Source organism: Zerene cesonia, chromosome 26 (genome assembly GCF_012273895.1).
Source record: "Zerene cesonia ecotype Mississippi chromosome 26, Zerene_cesonia_1.1, whole genome shotgun sequence".
NCBI classification, from domain to species: domain Eukaryota; kingdom Metazoa; phylum Arthropoda; class Insecta; order Lepidoptera; family Pieridae; genus Zerene; species Zerene cesonia.
In genome coordinates, this window is record NC_052127.1 from 1,484,247 (window position 1) to 1,502,896 (window position 18,650).

Genomic DNA, 18,650 nt, shown 5'->3' on the forward strand with positions numbered 1-18,650 from the left:
ACATACGTATACTGTAATAAATTATCACAATTCGAAGTCGGGTGCATAATAAAACTGCTTGCTTGCTTCGTAACAACGATTTTATAGAATTTAACACAATTAAGTTTCCGAATCGCACTAGACGTCCGTCTCCGTCGAGCTGATCGTTTCATCCCCGTACGAACGAAATGTAAAACATTCATTCAATTCGTTCTTTTTCGATTCACAAGTACTGAAATATTATAAATCAAATGCAATCATAAAATAGGGTTTTATAAACTGAATGTAAATATATAGAAAAAGTATAAAGTTAATTCAATTGACAAATTTGTAAAATAATACTGAACAATTATAAATTCATTACAATATATACATACTACATCGACACGCGTTGTCCGTCTGCGGCGGCCAGTAAATTGGATGTTTTATAAGTGTACTAGCTGCGCCCAGCGGTTTCACCCGCGTTAGTCCGTATCCCGTAGGAGTATCGGGATAATACAGTTCCCTATACGTTATTCCAGTTGTCCAGCTGTCTACGTACCGAATTTCATTGCAAACGGTTCAGTGGTTTTGGCGTGAAAGAGCAACAAACACACACACATACCTACAAACTTTCGCATTTATAATATGCATTTTATTCATTATATTATTTACCCGACGTTTCGAACACTTTACAGCGAGCGTGGGAGACAGTCTCCATGCCACAGACCACGCTCGCTGTTAAAAAGTCTATAATTTCTAAATAATATACATGATCTTAATCAGCACATAGTATAAAACAGAGTCGCTTTTCGCTATGTGTCTGTAGGCTTAGATCTTTAAAATCACGCAGCAGCAGCATTTTGATAGTTTTTTTTTAATACATAAATGATTCAAACTAAATCTTTCTCATCTTTATATGTATAATATCGTGTATTGTTACACGCGATCCGGGGCGAAGCCGGGGCGGGTCGCCAGTAACGAATAAACGGAACCGTTTCGAATTTCCCAGGACAGTCCCGGAGACGAGGACGCAAACACGTTTTGCGCCCGATGCGACAAAAACTTCGACACGAGGAGGGCGTACGAGGAGCATTTCTTTCACACGGCTGTGCACGCCGACGAATTGCTGTTTGTATTTGTTATTTTTATTTTTTTGAAGTGACAACGTCTTAAATTAGATTGCGGCTCGGAGTCACTCATGAAAAAGTGTAACGCCCGGTAACGTTACGATGAGTCACCGAACTATGATCGGTCCGCCGCGCGCGCAGCACTAGAGAATTAGGCGCATTGAATCGGCGCGTGCTTGTGTCTCTGTCTCTGTCTTTTGAGTAAACAAAATATATTTTCTATAAAACATACAAAATATATTTCTTTGTGCAATTCTTATTTTCATTCAATTCCTTGTTCCTATTGTGCAATTTAATAAATATTCTACCGAGAAAAAGACGTTGTCACGTAAAATATTCGCCCGTAAAACCGACTTTACAGGCAACCATTTTTTTTTAATTCCGCCTCGTGATCAATTTTTTTCTTATTCTCTCTATATATGTCTTATTTATAAAGCGTTTCAATGCTTAAAAAATAAAAAAATAAACTATTTTTTTTTTCACTTTTTTTTCGAGTCTTATGTCAATGTCAAAGGATAATAATGACATAACATCTACCTAGCTGATATTTTTGACAGACGGGCTAGTGATGGGAAAAGGAAAATAACTACTAGTACAAAAAATAAGAACGTTTTAAAATACTTGTAACAGGTACAAGATGGTGCGGGTTTATTGTGTGAATTGTTTTAATGCACTGTACATATCTCTATCTAATATATCTTTCCTCTTCTTAATATATATAAAATTCCCTTTTCACAATGTTAGTTACCATAGTCCTCCGAAACGGCTAGACCGATTCTGGTGAAATGTTGTATATAATAAAAATAAGACAGAGCAGCGTATGCCGGGTCAGTAGTGTATATATATTGAGTAGATAAGCGACATTGGGTCAATATTCATAATAAATACATAAGTTTTTTCTTGTGTTTTATTTTAACGCGAGTGTTATATATTTAGAAGTTAAAGACTTAAACGGATTTTAAACGCGATTTATTCGTTATAATTCGGGTTAAATATCCTATTAATATTATAAATGCGAAAGTTTGTATGGATGTATGGATGATTGTTACTCTTTCACGTAAAAACTACTGAACCAATTGCCATGAAATTTGGTACGTAGACAGCTGGATAACTGGAATAACATATAGGCAACTTTTTATTCCGATATTCCTACGGGATACGGACTTACGCGTGTGAAACCGCGGGGCACAGCTAGTAGTAATATAATATTGAAAAAAATCGCGTTTCAAATCCGTTAAAAAGTGTCTAATTTCCAAATAATTAGTACCTATTTAATACTACGGGGTTATATTTCGTGCAATTTAAATGAATTTATTTTTTTATTTCAGAGACCTTGAAATGCCTAAAAGCGAAGAGCCGAGAAAAATACGCGGGAAGAGAATGCAGGAAAAGGTATGGGCGTACGTTAGTTGATTTTTATTACATACTAGCTGCGCACCCCGGTTCCGCCCGGGGAGACATTTACCGTTATTGAAAACAATGAAAACTATCCTATCTATATAGGATAACTAGCTGCACCCGGCAAACGCTGTTCTGCCTTACTCTAATCATTTAGGGGTATGAAAAATTGATGTTGGCCGATTCTCATAGATACCGGATAAGCACAAAAAATTTCATCAAAATCGGTCAAGCCGTTTCGGAGGAATATGACAACTAAAACTGTGACACGAGATTTTTATATATAGGTTAATAATTAATAAAAGAGTAATAATAGTACACACAGTATAAAACACGAAACAACAATAAAAAATTAAATAAGAAATTGCTATGTAGTATATAACTATATATTATAGTATTAATAAAATTACTTCAAAAACTCAAGAAACTACTACAAAAATGCGAATTGTTTGTTTATTAGTTTGTCTGTCTCTCGCGTCGCAACATAGCGATTCTATGGTATGCATGAAGCAAGTTTAATTATGATAATTATGTATATATTTTTTATTAATATTGATTTTAATATGCCATTTAATTTATTTCAGATCATAAATCAATTAAATAATAGGTAAGTGATGATTTTGAAATCTTGTAATAAACAAAAATACACTAGTTTAAATGTGAACACACTCTCTGATAATAGATTGCATAGACGCGCTAATCTCAGGAACTACTGGGACGATTTTGATACTCAAGAAGGGACATAGAAAACAGTAGAAATTGTAATTTTATTTTTTTATATCCATGTATATTAATTAAGAAGATTTCATTGTCCCATCGCAATTTCATGAGAATCGGTTCAACCGTTTCGGAGAAGTTTTGTAACAAAATTTGTGACACGAGAATTTTATCTATACTAGTATTATAAAGAGGAAATATTAGATTTTTTGTTTGTTTGTTTATTTGTGTAATGGATAAACTCAAAAACTACTGGACCGATTTTTTTAAATTCTTTCACCATTAGAAAACTGCTACTTCGCCGAGTGACATAGGCTATATATCATGTACCACAGCGAAGCCGGTGCGAACTGCTGAAGTATATTCGTTCGGTGAGTGGGGGAGCCGGAGGCCCATATCCTTTTCCTTACCCTTCCCAGTCTTTTCCTTTATTCCTCTCGACAATTCTTTCTTAATCCCTTCCCAATTTGAAGTCGGCAATCCATTTGTAGAGACGTAAGGTCAATTGCAGACCTTACGTTCATGGGCGGTGGTAGCGCTTACCATCAGGCGTCCCACCAGCTCCATTGCCGACAATGACGTAAAAAAAATATGCATAGGCTGCCATATAGAGAAAAATCTCAGCAGCATTGAACTATTTCAGAGATACGGATGATGTTAAATTAAAACCGAATGCGGAGAATCGAAAGTGGCGCCGGCGGAAGATTAAGAAACCCACGACCTGCCACCAGGTAAGTGTGTCGTGCTGTCAACCAGATTGAACAATAGTGCGTTGTGGTTTTTACCTGTTTCCAGCGAATTTCAATGAAATGGGGTTAGTGTAAGCCCATTTTAGTGAAATTCGCTTTATTTTCTAAGTCTCCATTGCATCAACAAACAAAAAAAGGGAAGTCTCATGTTCCCAGACAGGGGCCAGGGGGGCAGATTTACTGGGGCAGATGATATACATCTGTTTCACTGATCGATTTTCTTTATGGACAAAAAGGTGATCAGGCTTCTGTGTCCTGCCACACCGAGACGTTTTTTTTTTGTGCGTCCCCACCGGGAATCGAACCCAGGATCCCTCGGTTCTAAGCTAACGGGTTTACCACTGTACCAAGGAGGCGGTCGTAGTTTCATTTCTTGTGTTTGATTTGACGCGAGTATTATACATTTAGAAATTAAAGACTTTAAAAGAACCCAGCTTAAATCCACCACTACTGTCCTACCCACCATACTACTATCTACCTACTAACTAACCTATTACTACCTACGTTTAAACCCAGAAGAAAAATAGATTCAAAGCAAATTAACGAATCAAACTATGAGGTTAAAGGTTGCCTGGAAGAGATTGCTCTTGTGCAATAAGGTCGCCTTTTAGTGCATATATGCCGGCATGGTCTTTTTTATAATGACAATGTATTGTTTTTCTTTCGGTGATATGTTCTATAAAGAATAAATAAGTAAATAAATATTAGAAACTGAAGACCTTTTAACGGATTTTAAAAGCGATTCTTAAAAGTATCCTATCACCCAAGTCAGCTCATACCCTGTCTCCATACCAAATTTCATCAAAATCCGTGCAGTAGTTTCAGCGCGATTGACGGACAAACAACTAAACAAAGAAACTTTCACATCTATAGTATTACTAGCTGCGCCCCGCAGTTTCACCCGCGTTAGTCCGTATTCCGTAGGAGTATCGGGGTTAAAAGTTGCCTATATGTCCAGCTGTACACGTACCAAATTTCATTGCAATCGGTTCAATAGTTTTCGCGTGTAAGAGCAACAAACGCACACAGGACTAGTAGGATTATTGTGATATTTTTAACCATCTTTTTTTTTTGTCCAGTGCGGCAAATCGTTTGAGACGCAAGCGGCGTGCATGAAGCATCATCTGAAAACCCACCCGCGGACGTCCTTCTTTGCGCCGAGCGAGCGGCATATATGCGAGATATGCGGCGCCTCGCTCGCGGTGAGTGGGTTTTTTTTTTATATATATTTCGAAGTGAAAATTCTTTAGAATGAGTGAGTTTTTTTTATTATTTCCAAGTGAAACTTCTTTGGAATGAGTGAGTTTTTTTTTATTTTATATTTCCAAGTGAAACTTCTTTAGAATGAGTGAGTTTTTTTTTATATTATGATTGATTTTTTTTTATATTGAGTGATTTAAAAGCTGATACAACGGAACAAACGACAGGTGAGAGACACAAATACAAAAATGTGTAGAACGAAGCCGGCAAAGAATGAGACGGAAGTATACATACTATTTTATATTTTACTAGCTGCACCCGGCAAACGTTGTTCCGCCTTGCTCTTATCATTTAGGTGTATGAAAAATAAATGTTGGCCGATTCTCAGACCTACCCGATATGTACAAAAAAATTTCATCAAAATCGGTCAAGCTGTGACACGAGAATTTTATATATTAGATATTTATATTCATCTCATTCTTTTGTCGAATTAGTTTAAGTTTCACTTCTATCGTGTGTGAATCGCACACACACCTTTTTTTTGTGAATTTGTGTGTTTCCGGATCTAGAATATGAATTATTTAAAAGAGGTTAAGCAACGATGGGCACGGTCATAAATTGAATGGGTGAGCAATTTTTTTTTTTTGCAAATGCTCTCGAGCTTAGTGTGGCGAGTCCGATTCGCACTTGGACGATTTTTTGTGGTTTTTTTTTTTGTTGTTTTATTTATTTTTCGTACGTGTTCCCACAGCCGGGCAGTGTTGCCACCCACCAGAACATGCACAGCAAGGAGAAAATGCACCCGTGCGGCACTTGCGGGCGGCAGTTCTACTCCAGTGTCTCGCATAAACGCCACCTTCTGGTACCAAACTCAAACTCAAAAATTAATTATTCATATAAATATAGACCGTCTTCTAGAAGGACTTTTGGATCTTTATAAAGTTTTAAGATTTACCAACGAATTCAAACTCAAACTTAAACATTTATCCAACTATCCTACTAATATTATAAATGCGAAAGTTTCTAAGGATGTGTGTGTGTGTGTGTGTGTGTGTTTGTGTGTGTGTGTGTGTGTTTGTGTGTGTGTTTGTGTGTGTTTGTTGCTCTTTTACGCAAAAAGATTACAATAAAATTTGGTACCTAGACAGCTGGACAACTGGAATAACATAAAGGGAACTTTTTATCCCGATATTCCAACGGGATACGGACTTACGCGGGTGAAACCACGGGGCGCAGCTATTTATTCATAATATAGACTTCTTCTAAAAGTAGTTTTAGTTCTTTATAATGCAGTTTTAAGATTTACCAACAAACTTAACCTCAAACTTAAACGTTTATTTATTTAATTAGGCTTCGTTCGTTTAAAATTTACCATCATGTATGATGAATTTGATCCCTACTAATATTAGTAAATGCGACTTATAAATTTATGCGATTACTTAATTATGAAGAAAAAAAGAATTATTTTTAATTAAATAAATGTTTAAAAAAAATCTAATGATTTTTAGACGCACACCGGGGAAAAACCTTACCAGTGCACCCAGTGCGAGAAACGGTTCACGCAAAGCAACAGTATGAAGCTACACTTTAGAACCGCTCACCTCAAACAACCGTATCCAAAAAGGTACAGCCGTTTTACGCGTATTTAAAAATGTGGATGACACAAAAGATGTTTGTTTTGGCTAAGTGTAATTAGCATTTTTAAAATATTATATATTTTTAATTCCTTGCTTTTTTTATTTGAAGATTTTAACAGTTATGAAGCAAGTGGGTACAACAAAAATCATTTAAATCTGTTTAGCCGTTAATCAATAATAAATAGTGTTACTAACAATTTAAAATAGATGCTTATTTACTAACTCGGATACATTTTTAGTGTCTTTAAATGATTTTTTTTTTAATATTTTTAATTCCTTTATCTTTCCATGCTTTTTTTGTTAACAAAAAAAAAACCTCTTTCAGAAATAGAAGAAAGAAAAAAGAAGAGAAAACAGAGAACACGGCCCAAGAGACGTGTAGCGAAGAATCCGACGCTGGAAAGGAGTTGCATCAAACAGCGACGGGAATCGAACCCGCTTACTCGTTGTAAATGTAGTGAGTGAGTTTTATACTAGTTAATCATCCCGACACCGTCCGGGTAAAATGTTCTAAAGATTTTCAAAGTTCAAAGCTAAAAGACATTAAAATGTTTAATCGTTTCTGAGCTACAAGTGGTGAAACCGAGGCGGTTTTCATTTATGAATAGGTATAGTGTGGAAATTTTGTAAATATATATGTAGCGATAACTTACGGGAGGGTAAACAATTTCGTTACGTAACGCGTTACGGCGCCAGTCTTCACCGATTAGTAATGTAACTAAGAAGATTTACTTTCATGTATAAAGATTTCTTGTTATTATAAATGTGTGTAAATATTTTTGAACGATAGCTCATTGGAGGGTAAACAACTTCGTTACGTAACGCGTAACGGCGCCGGTCTGTCTTTTTGCGCTATAAGTAATGTAACTAAGACGATTTTCCTTTATGTATCAAGATTTAATGTGGAGTATATGTAATTATATATATTTTCGAAGTGATAACTTCTTACGGGCGGGTAAACCGGTTCGTTACGTAGCGCGTTACGGTGCCGGTATATCTTGCTTCCCTTTCTCTCACGCTTTCAGTTAGATAAATGTAGCTTATCGTGTCGGACGTTTTATTTTTACACTGGCAATAATCAGCGACATCTAGTCTCAATTTTGACATTATATTCTGTTATTTTTTTGTAGACATTTGAAATATGGCTGAGTTTTCATGATCCTTGTAAACGTCCTTTCTCGGGTCTCCAAACTATCTTTGTACCAAATTTTGACCAGATCGGTTCCATGGTTTAGGCGTAGAGACATACCAACGGACAGATAGTTACTTCGCATTTATAATATTAGTTAGTACCTATAGTTATTGTGTTTCTTATTTAGTTTTTGTTAAAAGCTTTATTTTTGTTAGTATACAAATTATTTCACCATTTCACATTGTTTAAAATTGTAAAACAGTATCGTAAGTTAATTATTTTGTTGTACAACTAGAGGGCTGGACTGATGTTGATGAAATTGATCAGAAACGATAGATCATAATAAAAATCAGTGACGCTCTGAGTAAGTGAAGAAAAACTAACTACGAAAAATAACAATATGTTATTTATAATTGTAAAAAATAAATAAAGCATGTGTGGTGTGTTTTTTAATTTTTACTCTTTTCCTCTCTTAAAACGTGAAAGTTTGTTCGAATGTATGGATGTTTGCTACACACGCGAAAACAGCTCATCATGTCCTTATGAAATTCGTTAGAGATAGATTATAGTCTATTGTACACACAGGATTTTTCTCTCTGATAGCTAGCTGTCAATAATTACAAATATAAATTGAAAAAAAAAAAAACATTTCATACAACTAAAACACGTGTATTTAATATTATATTTATTGTGGGAATCAAAATATATTACAAATACATAGATAATTCTAAAACACTTAAATGGCTAATGTTTAACTCTTAGAATCCTCCTTCCTCTTGTCGCTGGACTCCGGTTTCCGTCCCAGCAAATCTCTTTTCTCGCAACATTTATCGTTCTGAAAACGAAACAGACAATGTAATATAAAAATTGTTTATTTCACTAGCAGTCCGTACTGGCTTCGCCCGTGGTACATATATAGCCTTCCTCGATGAATGGGCTATCTAGACAGAATTTGAGAAATTTTGAAAGAATAGAAAAAATTTGATCACTGAGGCGGGATGCGAACCCGCGTTTTTTGCCTTACCGTAGCAACACCTAGCCTTTCGGCCACCCGTGATCCCGCCACAGTAATCTAATTTCTTCTACGCAACATATTTTGATGCCATTTTTTTAATAGACATAAATATACCTTTATTTGGTACCAAAGCAGGGATACAATGAGTAGAAAATCAAAAAATTTTAACATGAAAACATAAATGATATTACTAAAATGGTCCCCACATCAGTGTAAGTCAGTGTACAGAGTTTCTATAACATTAGTTTTCATCGACGACCTTTATAGTACGACTTGCGGCCTAGACAGAGTGATGCAAAAGGAAGGTTTAATATAACATCTATTAAACTACTCCGAATTTAATGCCATTAAAAAAAAGTGGGGGGGGGGGGGGGGGGGGGGGCAAAAGCTAGTTCTAGTGCATATAAACTTGCTACAAAATTTCGGATACCTCATCGTTATCAGAGGAATCGTCGCTATCGGAAGTGCTGTCGGAGTAGTGGCCGAGGCCGGGCAGCACGCCAACACACCGCAGGGCACCCAGCGTTTCCACTTCTTGCTCATTTTTTGGGACGCTGAAACATTTTTTGGAATTTTTATTTATTTTTTTTTTGTTAAAAATATATTTACACACATTTCTTTTTGATTTTGGAATTAAAATTTTTTAACGGATTGTAAACGAATTTCATTCATTATGTTATTTAAGCTGACTTAACTGGTATAAAAGGCTAAAGGCATACCACTGCTTCAATAATTATTATGTTAACTAAAAAAAACAATTTACCTCTCACTAACAAGTCCATTTTTGGGTGGGGTGGCTCCCTTCTCCTGTTTCTGTTCTCCCTCCATTTCGCTAGCTTTCCTCTTCCTTACCACTACCTGCATAATATTCATAATAACAAGTTATGAAATTGAAGACTAACAGATTTTAAATGTGATCAATTCATTATATCACATGACCACCCATGATCCCATCTCAGTAGTTGAATTTGTATTCTTTCGATCTCCAGCCAATATAAAAATATTTTTCACTGATCCAAGACATTTTTATTTTCCCTGAGATAAGTATGTTCAAACAAACAAACAAACTTGATATTTATTGACATTATAAGTATAGTTTAAAAAGAACTTGTGGAAACAAAGACCCCTGTGAAGATTTCATTTCCTGTGATACATAATTTTTAAATAGGTTTAATTCTCACTCCTTGAAGTTTATTTTTCTGTGTGTTTGTCTGTGTGGACCTCGTGGGCGCCAGTTGAGCTCTGAGCCGCGTTATTTCTTCGCTTTCAGCCAAATTCGACACACGCTCTCTGTAAATAATTTATTTATACATTACTTATTTTGCTATATTCAATACTAGCGGTCCGCCCCGGCTTCACCCGTGGTACATATATAGCCTATAGCTTTCCCCAATAAATGGGCTATCTAACACTGAAAGAATTTTTCAAATCGGACCAGCAGTTCCTGAGATTAGTCCATTGAAACAAATAAAAAACTCCTCAGCTTTATAATATTAGTATAGATTTATATTTTACACTGAAACCAATACTATAAAACTTTGCAATGAAACTTAGTCTAATTATAAATTGAAACATTTGGTTGTATTTTTTTATTTTTAGTTTTATAGCATTGAAATGCTTTATAAATTAGAAATTTTGAAAGAATAGAAAAATTTCTAATTTATAAAGCATTTCAATGCTATAAAACTAAAAATTAAAATTTAACAAAGGCCGCGTTCCATCGATACAATATTGTAATCATTGAAATAATGTTTCGTATTGGTTGTGATGGTTCTTAATCATCTCAATAGATGGCGTGGGGTGCCCCTTAGGCACATGAAACCGAAAGAGTAGAAGAAATTCGATTACTGTGGCAGGATCACGGGTGGCCGAGAGGCTAGGCGTTGCTACGGTTAGGCAAGAAACGCAGGTTCGAATCCTGCCTCGTGATCGAATTTTTTCTATTCTTTCAAAATTTCCAAAAATTTTTAACATTTGGTTGTGTTATAGCAATAGCGTTTTCTTAGAGACAATGAGACAAGCTGTTAAACACATCAGGAACCTCAGAATAATAAATTACATATCAGCTGAAAGGTTAAATATTAACTGACCTGAACTCTTGCATCTCTTTATGCTCCTCGATACTGATCTGCTGAGCTACCTCCGCCTTCGTCCTCTCCACCAGGTCGAGGAAACCGACCTCATCATCATCTAGGCCTCTGATCATGTTCTCTGGAATTAAAGAGAGACACCATGGTGTGACTAAATAATATAATGTATAAATGCATTTTAATCCCTTAAGAAATATCTTTAATTTCTAACTACATATTGGAAAAAAAAATTGATAAAATATACTTAAGGGTCTTCAAACATGTGACAGATAGATTTTGATGAAACATTTTACACTCAGCAACGCATGCACTAGAGACAATAGGAATGAAATAAATACTTCTTAATGCACTATCATTGTTGTAATTTTTTTTCAACTTTCTTTTGTACAATTTGAATCTTTATTCCTGTGTGTCTGTTGATGGTACAATAAAGAATTTTAATCTTACTAATATTATAAATGCGAAAGTTTGTGACGATGTGTGTATGTGTATGTGTATGTTTGTTACTCTTTCACGCAAACACTACTGAACCGATTGCAATGAATGGTACGTAGATAGCTGCACAACTGGAATACATAGAAAAGTTTTTATACCAATATTCCTACTAGATACAGACCTAGGTGGGTAAAACCTCAGGGCGAAGCTGGTAAATAAATACTTACTGAGCTTATGTGCCTCTTCATATTCTGCCTCTTTCTTCATGCGTTGCTCTTCGAGACGCTGATACAGTGGCCTAGTGTCGTAGGGCTCCTCTGGGGCTTCTGTAATATTACATGTACCTTTAATGATACAGTGAGCATAGGCTTACGCTTGTACATATAATGTAAAAACACACTAAATATATCAACAGTGTAAAGGTGCGTATACACATACATGCTCCCCTTTCTCCCAGTGACTCAACTCATATTCATATTCTAATGACTTGACCATGATTGTGACTGTATAGACTTTCGTCTAAAAAAACGTCTTGACATATGTCTCTAGGTGAATAGTAAGCACACTGTTTATATATCCATTTTGGTATCATTTCTATGATTCTGTACCATAACAGTCTTAAAAATTTATTCTTTTAAATTCTTAAAATTATTCTTAAAAATTTATAACATAATAGATATTTAATGCATATTACTTTTTTTAATAAAACATGAAGTTACAGAAATTTATAAATATTAATTGCATAAAAAGTTAAGATTATAGAATAAATTATAGTTAAGTTATAACAGTTCATTGAAATGTAAAGAATAGATAGGTAATAGATTATGAAGTGGTTTTCATTTGTTATCATTATAAAAAGGTTGCCATTTATCTTTTTTAACTTTAAATCTTTTTAGTCTTTTTTATCCTTCATAAATCGCATATTATGTTCTTTGAGATATAATCAGCATTTTATACTTAGTTTATGTAATGGCATCAAAATATTATTAAAAAAAATATATTATGTTTTTTCATACATCATTATTGTTAAACAAAACATTTTATACTTTCATCAATTCAACTTTTTAATATTTCTACAAATTCGTTCCTCTTAACCTTAAAACTTTTTTTATATTAAATGTACATTTACGATAAGAAACGTAACCTTATTTGAGACAGAAACGCTGATACCTTGAGGTTGGTCTTCTGTACGAACTTTTTCCCATTCTTCTTGACGCCGACGTCTGGCTTCCAAAATTTCGGATTCTGATATAAATCCGGAACTCATTTTATTGTATTTTATTTACTAAAAGATATAACTCGCTCAAACGCAGTTATTATTTAACACCTTTTGGCTTAAATATAGTATTATAACTATTGTTAAAAGTAATTTTTATTTCATTTCAAGCATTAAAACATTAACGATCTATTGACACTGACAGAATCTATGACAAGTGACAACGAAAATAGTCAAAGTCATATGTATACAAAAATTTCTGGAGTTACCGCAAAAGAAACCGATGAAGAAAGAAAAAAAAATCTTACTGGTGGTATTTATTGAAATAGATGCGCGCGAAGTAAAGACATTTCATTAATTGATTTGTTGTTGTTAAAATATTATAGAAATTATAACAACATGGGCCATATTAATATAATACTGTGATCCTACACTCTACTTTGATGAATAATACCTACATCTTTGAATAATCTACACTAATATCATAAAGAGGAAAACTTTGTTTGTTTGGTTGTAATGAATAGGCTCAAAAACTACTGGACCGATTTTAAAAATTCTTTCACCATTCGAAAGCTACATTATCCACGAGTAACATAGACTATATTTTATTTTGGAAAAAAATGGGTTCCGTAATATATCTTTATTGAAACACCCAAACCAGTATTGCTATAAAGCTGAAGGGTTAGTTAGTTCGTTTGATATTTTTTAAACTCAAATATATAACTCTAATCGCAATAATTCAGATATTCAACTGGACAGCTATATATTATAAAGCTGAAGAGTTTCTTCGTTTGTTTGTTTGAACGTGCTAATCTCAGGAACTACTGGTCCGTTTTGAATTCTTTCAGTTTTAGATGCCCTACAATAAAAGTATTGAGGAAGAATTTAGGCTTTATATGTACCACGGGCGAAGCCGGGGCGGACAGCTAGTTTTATATAAACTTAATTAAATAAATTAAATATTTTAATAAATTTTCTCCACAAATCACAATAATTCTGTTTGATTTTTCACGTTAATCATGCGTTTAGTTAGGTATTATATTTATGTTGATATCCAATTTCTAAAAAGAGGAATGACACTTCACAGATGACATTTGACAATTTGTTACTTGTTAGGTTATTACAAATCTAGGCCTGTGTTAACTTAATGTTATTGTTTTAATAACATTATAACAATAGTAGTGAATTATGTCTGAACCGAACGCCTTAGATTTAGGTAATAGCGAAACCCAAAACGAACTAGTGGAAGACGGCACTAATAAGTTATTAGTGAGATGCAAATTTTGCGGTTCAAAGATTTTAGACCGGAAATCGGGGAAATATATGAAACAAGAGGTATTTTTCACTTTCCATTATTCTACACTTCATTAAAGACTAAATAGAATACTAGCCGCCTTAAACAAAAGACGCGAGCGGCGCTATTTTTCAAAAAAAGTTATCCCATTTCACTTAAAACTAAAACCTTTATTAACTGTTTATACACGCGATTCGACATTTATCTAATGCTTCTATCCGCTTTCTAAACTCAGCGTGATAAGCTCAAACTATTAATTAAATAAAGATATTAAACATATCACATTCAAATATTACAGAAGGACCTACCTCTAATGCAGCAGGAGAAGAACTCCGATGGACAAGTCCAAAGTGAAAAGATAAATGAGTTTTATTTCGTGGAGAACATGTATTCTTTTGAGAATATTGGTTTCACCCATACAGTGGACAACTATAAATATTTAAGTTGTGCGGACTGTGATGCAGGACCTGTTGGATTCTATGATATGGACACTAAACATAGTTATGTGGCCCTGTCTAGGGTTAAACATGAATGAGTTATATTTAAGTTAATGCTTTGCAAGTCTGAAGTTAGAGTAACACCTATTTGATATTGTCGATTTAAAATTTTAATATAAAATCAGTCAATAGTGTTAGGGGGGAACTTGTTGTTTTATAATATAAAGATAATTTTTTTACCATCATAGTACAATGCGGTCCCATTAACTTGACACCATTTAATGACGTCATTTTGATGTTTAGTACAATTACTGATTGAACTATGGAAAGGTCGAGTTATTGTGACCGTACTGTACACATGGAAATTTTTTCTTCAGGTCTTAAAAAATATTGTTACATACATTTAGCTGCTTTTCCTGTCACTGAAATTAGGAAAAAAATGAAAATATAAAACTTAGTTGTTTTAGAATAATTCAGCTTTCTACTTGTGAAAGAATTTTAATACTAAGATTTATCCAATAATGATTAATATTTTATTATATTATAACATATATTTATTTTATAGTGCTCGTTCTGGTGTGCCCCTTTTAATTTTTAATTTAACCGATTTATCCAAGTATTTACTAAATCAAAGTTTACTTTGTGGCTCCAATTTATTATAAAATTATTAATTAATTAAGCAAATATTTGCTTTGGAACGGCAACACTTGATAGTTATATTAAGTGTAAATTTCATGACCTCATTGGTAAAGATTATGAAATTAACAGGCAGGCAGTTCCTTCTTGTCATTATAGGTGGTAAACATACATAATAGTTTAACAATAACCATAAATAACCATAAATTCATTAGTAAAGGATATTCATTATTCAATGTAATATATTTTTTAGCGTATGAAGAGATTATCATACCCTGTAATTTACTGTTTTATATTTCATGCACTGATAACATTAAATTAATTTTATAAAAGATTATATTAATGGTGTTTCACACTGAATACAGTAGTTTAATGACAACACCATTTAAAGGCTGCTGCGTGCTTGTTTTCCCATTTGTTATTACTATAATCATCATCATCATCATCATCAGCTTATAGATGTTCCCACTGCTGGGACACAGGCTTCCTATGAGGGTTTATTGCCATAATATATAATATTGATATTGAGTTGTGACAACTGCTATATTTTTCGTCAAATTCGTTTTAATAAAGTATTCTTTTTCTATATACTGTACTTATGTCAATATCGCAATAAGAACTCTATCGCAATGAGAACTGTATGTGAAACTCTATGGTGAATGGATTTAAACTTAAAAAAAAGCATACATAGAAAATTTTATTATTTATTATTTTTATACTTTATACTATATCACGTTAAATTATATTTAGGGGGCATATTCTACAAATGTTGGTGCTGTCTCCTAAGTTCTCTCTGTTTATTACTCAAATTGAAAAAAAAATGTAAGTAAAATATGGTATTCAGTAACTTGATCAATCAAAATGGCTACCAAATAATACCGTCCACAAAGTGGAATTTCACCTATAGTCCTCTTATTTGTCACCTAGTTTTCATATCAAAGTCTGATCTAATCTCTGGATTAGAGGTGACGATTTTGAATGCATGGTAAGTTTGGATTTTTTTCTTACGCATTTAAATAAGGGAGCAATGTATACTGATCAATTATAATCTGTCAGTTATGTATAGACCATTGAAACCAGCTGGTAATGAAGTCGATTTCTGTACTAAGAAATAAAAAAAAACGCGTCTTATATTAGTTTTATGTACTATATGCTCATTTTATATCATTCCAAGCTCATATTCAAATGAAATTCAGATGAAACAGTATAAATTTTTACTATCTGTAAATAAATGTTTTATCACTGCTTTTAATGAGTTTTTGTTACACCCCTTTAAAACTAATACGAAATATTTAATTAATATACATAAATAATGAGGATTATATAATTTTAAGGCATGACGTGCAGTCCACTGGATAGGCTATGCTACAATAAATAATGGAATAATACAAATATATTATATGACAGGTAAAACTAGCTTTTATAATGTATGGAAAACTGAAAGCACAGATAATATAATGTGCAATTATACCACGATAAACAATAACAATCGCTAATTGAATATGTGTAATAATTTAGTTGAACAGCCATCGGTTTCCGTGGTGTAGCGGTTATCACATCTGCCTAACACGCAGAAGGTCCCCGGTTCGATCCCGGGCGGAAACATACTTTTTGTGTTTAATTTTTTGTTCAATACATATTATCATATACTACAATATTATTTTTATTACCTAAAGTCTAGTACCAATTGAAACACTTTTTAGCCGTGCCGGAAGCCCGTTTCCTTTTTCTCATCCGTCCCAGTCCATTCCTTCTTTCCAATTGTCAAACTTTCCCTAAAAGCGGCAGCGGCAGCGCATCCGCAGAGGCACTGTCTCTATAAATGTTCATGGGCGATAGTGATCTCTTACCATCAGGCGAACCACCACCTCAATTTTTCGATTTGACATAAAAAGAGTGTACAAATTCAATGGTGCAGGAATTTTTGGAATCGTCTAGCAGTTTCTGAGACACAACGTTATAAACTCACAACTTCACATACTACTTCTTTATAATACTAAAATAGATTAATTACACGTTCGAGAATTATTGTTTCATTCCCAGGTTAGGTATATAAGTATAATAAGGCCACTCCTTAAGTGTTTTTATTATAAAATTTATGCTGCACAGTTTAATAATCCATATAAATTCAAAATAGTCGAAATCTGCCCGATTGTTTTTACATGAATGACGCACATACAAACTAAAAGACTAAAAATTCACTGTATGTTGTTTTGAGGTCTAAGCAACACCTTTATTGCAAAGCAATAACTTTTTAAAATGTTAAATGGTACAGAACTGTTTTATAATATCAATGTATTGATTTTATAACTAGCAGTCGGCCCTGGCTTTGCACTTGGTATATAAAACTAAACCCATAGCACTCAGGGATCAAATACCTACATGCGCAACAGTGAAAGAATTTTTGAAATCGGTGTAATTATTCCTGAGATTAACACGTTCAAACTTATAATTTGCATGTCATATTAGTTTTTTTTGTATAATTACTTACTGCATTTATATATTGTTTCATACAATTTTATATAAAAATCACTTATTTCTATCAAATGTTCATGTTCCGATGCGGTGAAAAACTTTGTTATGTAAAAAAATATTCCCAATTATTACGCAGTTAAGAATTTAAATAAACTTGTTTAATATGTCTAATTATACAAATAATGCTAATAACAAATAAGCAATACGTAAATAGTTGGCACGTAATGGCCGCTCTCGCGGTTCAAAAGTCGGCATGCATAACACATGTCGATGGCAGCCATTAAACAGGCTTTTCTGTTTGGCGGGTACTTCCTAAGGAATTAGTGTAAATTGAACAACAATTCATTATTGTAATATAACATATGATAAACAATCTAGGTTAAGCAACTTTTGGGGTGGTCAAAAATTGGATGGGTTACCATTTTTTTGCAGTTGCTCTTTAGCTTTTATGTTTAAGGACCGAGTAGCACTTCACCGATTTATTTTTGTGTCCACCAGAATAATTAATTAATTATTAAGAAAACACAGAAATAGTAGTACCAAGATGTGTCATATTTTTCACATTTGAGAACTTCTAGAAATTCCAGAATAATTTAGTTTTAAAGCTACATTGTTTAGCAGAAAATTACTCTTTTCATGGCCATGTAGAAAGCCAGTGAGTACCTCGTTACTGCACAATGCGATTATTTCGATTTACGCATCTCCGGACACACTACCGACTCGTGAATAATTTACGTGGTTTGGCTGACTTGATTTGAGGGTAGATTAATTAATTGGTAATAAACCTATATACAGGTACGAATCAGCATATTATACACATAGACTTTACTCCTTCAAGATCACTTCGAATATTCTATGTACTGTGTATACGTAGTTATCCATTTTATTTGCCAATTTGCACATAAACTAATGTTTTGCTATTTTCCTTTTTGTTTTTTAAACTTCTGATACATGTTGGTTATACGTAGTACCACAGAATAAAAATTACAAGTAATACCGACATTTTAAATGCTATGAATTTTTTAGATCTTTCATACTAAATATGCTGATTTTGTAGCAATGTTTTAACTATTTAATCTCTGTACATATTTCAATTTATACTAATCCTTACTAATATTATGAATATGCAGT

The 18,650-nt window shown here is 33.5% G+C and overlaps 3 protein-coding genes and 1 non-coding gene across 4 annotated transcripts in view; 3 read left to right on the forward strand and 1 right to left on the reverse strand.

Annotated features, from left to right (window-relative positions):
- LOC119837100 (zinc finger protein 878-like) overlaps positions 1-8,356 on the forward strand; it is a 14,578-nt gene extending 6,222 nt beyond the window's left edge. The window contains exons 8-15 of the mRNA XM_038362599.1: positions 971-1,089; positions 2,417-2,480; positions 3,071-3,093; positions 3,847-3,934; positions 5,032-5,154; positions 5,904-6,014; positions 6,661-6,776; positions 7,115-8,356. Coding sequence (XP_038218527.1) covers positions 971-1,089; positions 2,417-2,480; positions 3,071-3,093; positions 3,847-3,934; positions 5,032-5,154; positions 5,904-6,014; positions 6,661-6,776; positions 7,115-7,241 — 771 coding nt within the window. The 3' untranslated portion in view covers positions 7,242-8,356. The remainder of the gene's footprint in view (positions 1-970; positions 1,090-2,416; positions 2,481-3,070; positions 3,094-3,846; positions 3,935-5,031; positions 5,155-5,903; positions 6,015-6,660; positions 6,777-7,114) is intronic.
- Positions 8,357-8,593: 237 nt separating this feature from the next.
- On the reverse strand, positions 8,594-12,891 carry LOC119836965 (PSME3-interacting protein). The gene is made up of 7 exons (XM_038362439.1): positions 12,632-12,891; positions 11,689-11,787; positions 11,027-11,147; positions 10,118-10,226; positions 9,700-9,794; positions 9,367-9,490; positions 8,594-8,756 (listed from the first exon to the last, which is right to left on the reverse strand). Exons 1-7 carry the CDS (start codon positions 12,726-12,728, stop codon positions 8,673-8,675), a joined length of 729 nt encoding a protein of 242 aa, XP_038218367.1. The 5' UTR covers positions 12,729-12,891; the 3' UTR covers positions 8,594-8,672.
- An 875-nt stretch (positions 12,892-13,766) lies between these two features.
- On the forward strand, positions 13,767-16,291 carry LOC119837040 (guanine nucleotide exchange factor MSS4 homolog). Its single transcript, XM_038362525.1, has 2 exons — positions 13,767-14,012; positions 14,270-16,291. The coding sequence occupies exons 1-2, from the start codon at positions 13,866-13,868 to the stop codon at positions 14,504-14,506; spliced, it is 384 nt and encodes a 127-aa protein (XP_038218453.1). The 5' UTR covers positions 13,767-13,865; the 3' UTR covers positions 14,507-16,291.
- Positions 16,292-16,576: 285 nt separating this feature from the next.
- Trnav-aac lies at positions 16,577-16,649 on the forward strand. The gene has a single exon. It is a non-coding gene; the product is annotated as a tRNA-Val (tRNA).
- Positions 16,650-18,650: the final 2,001 nt, after the last annotated feature.

Excerpts from the sequence above, each read along its gene's own strand:
- LOC119836965 (XM_038362439.1), bottom strand. The coding sequence starts at position 12,728 with ATGAGTTCCGGATTTATATCAGAATCCGAAATTTTGGAAGCCAGACGT. Across the intron at positions 11,788-12,631 it reads TACAGAAGACCAACCTCAAG|AAGCCCCAGAGGAGCCCTAC; the intron begins GTATCAGCGTTT and ends GTAATATTACAG. Across the intron at positions 9,491-9,699 it reads AATGGACTTGTTAGTGAGAG|CGTCCCAAAAAATGAGCAAG; the intron begins GTAAATTGTTTT and ends AAAATGTTTCAG.
- LOC119837040 (XM_038362525.1), top strand. The coding sequence starts at position 13,866 with ATGTCTGAACCGAACGCCTTAGATTTAGGTAATAGCGAAACCCAAAAC. Across the intron at positions 14,013-14,269 it reads GGAAATATATGAAACAAGAG|AAGGACCTACCTCTAATGCA; the intron begins GTATTTTTCACT and ends CAAATATTACAG.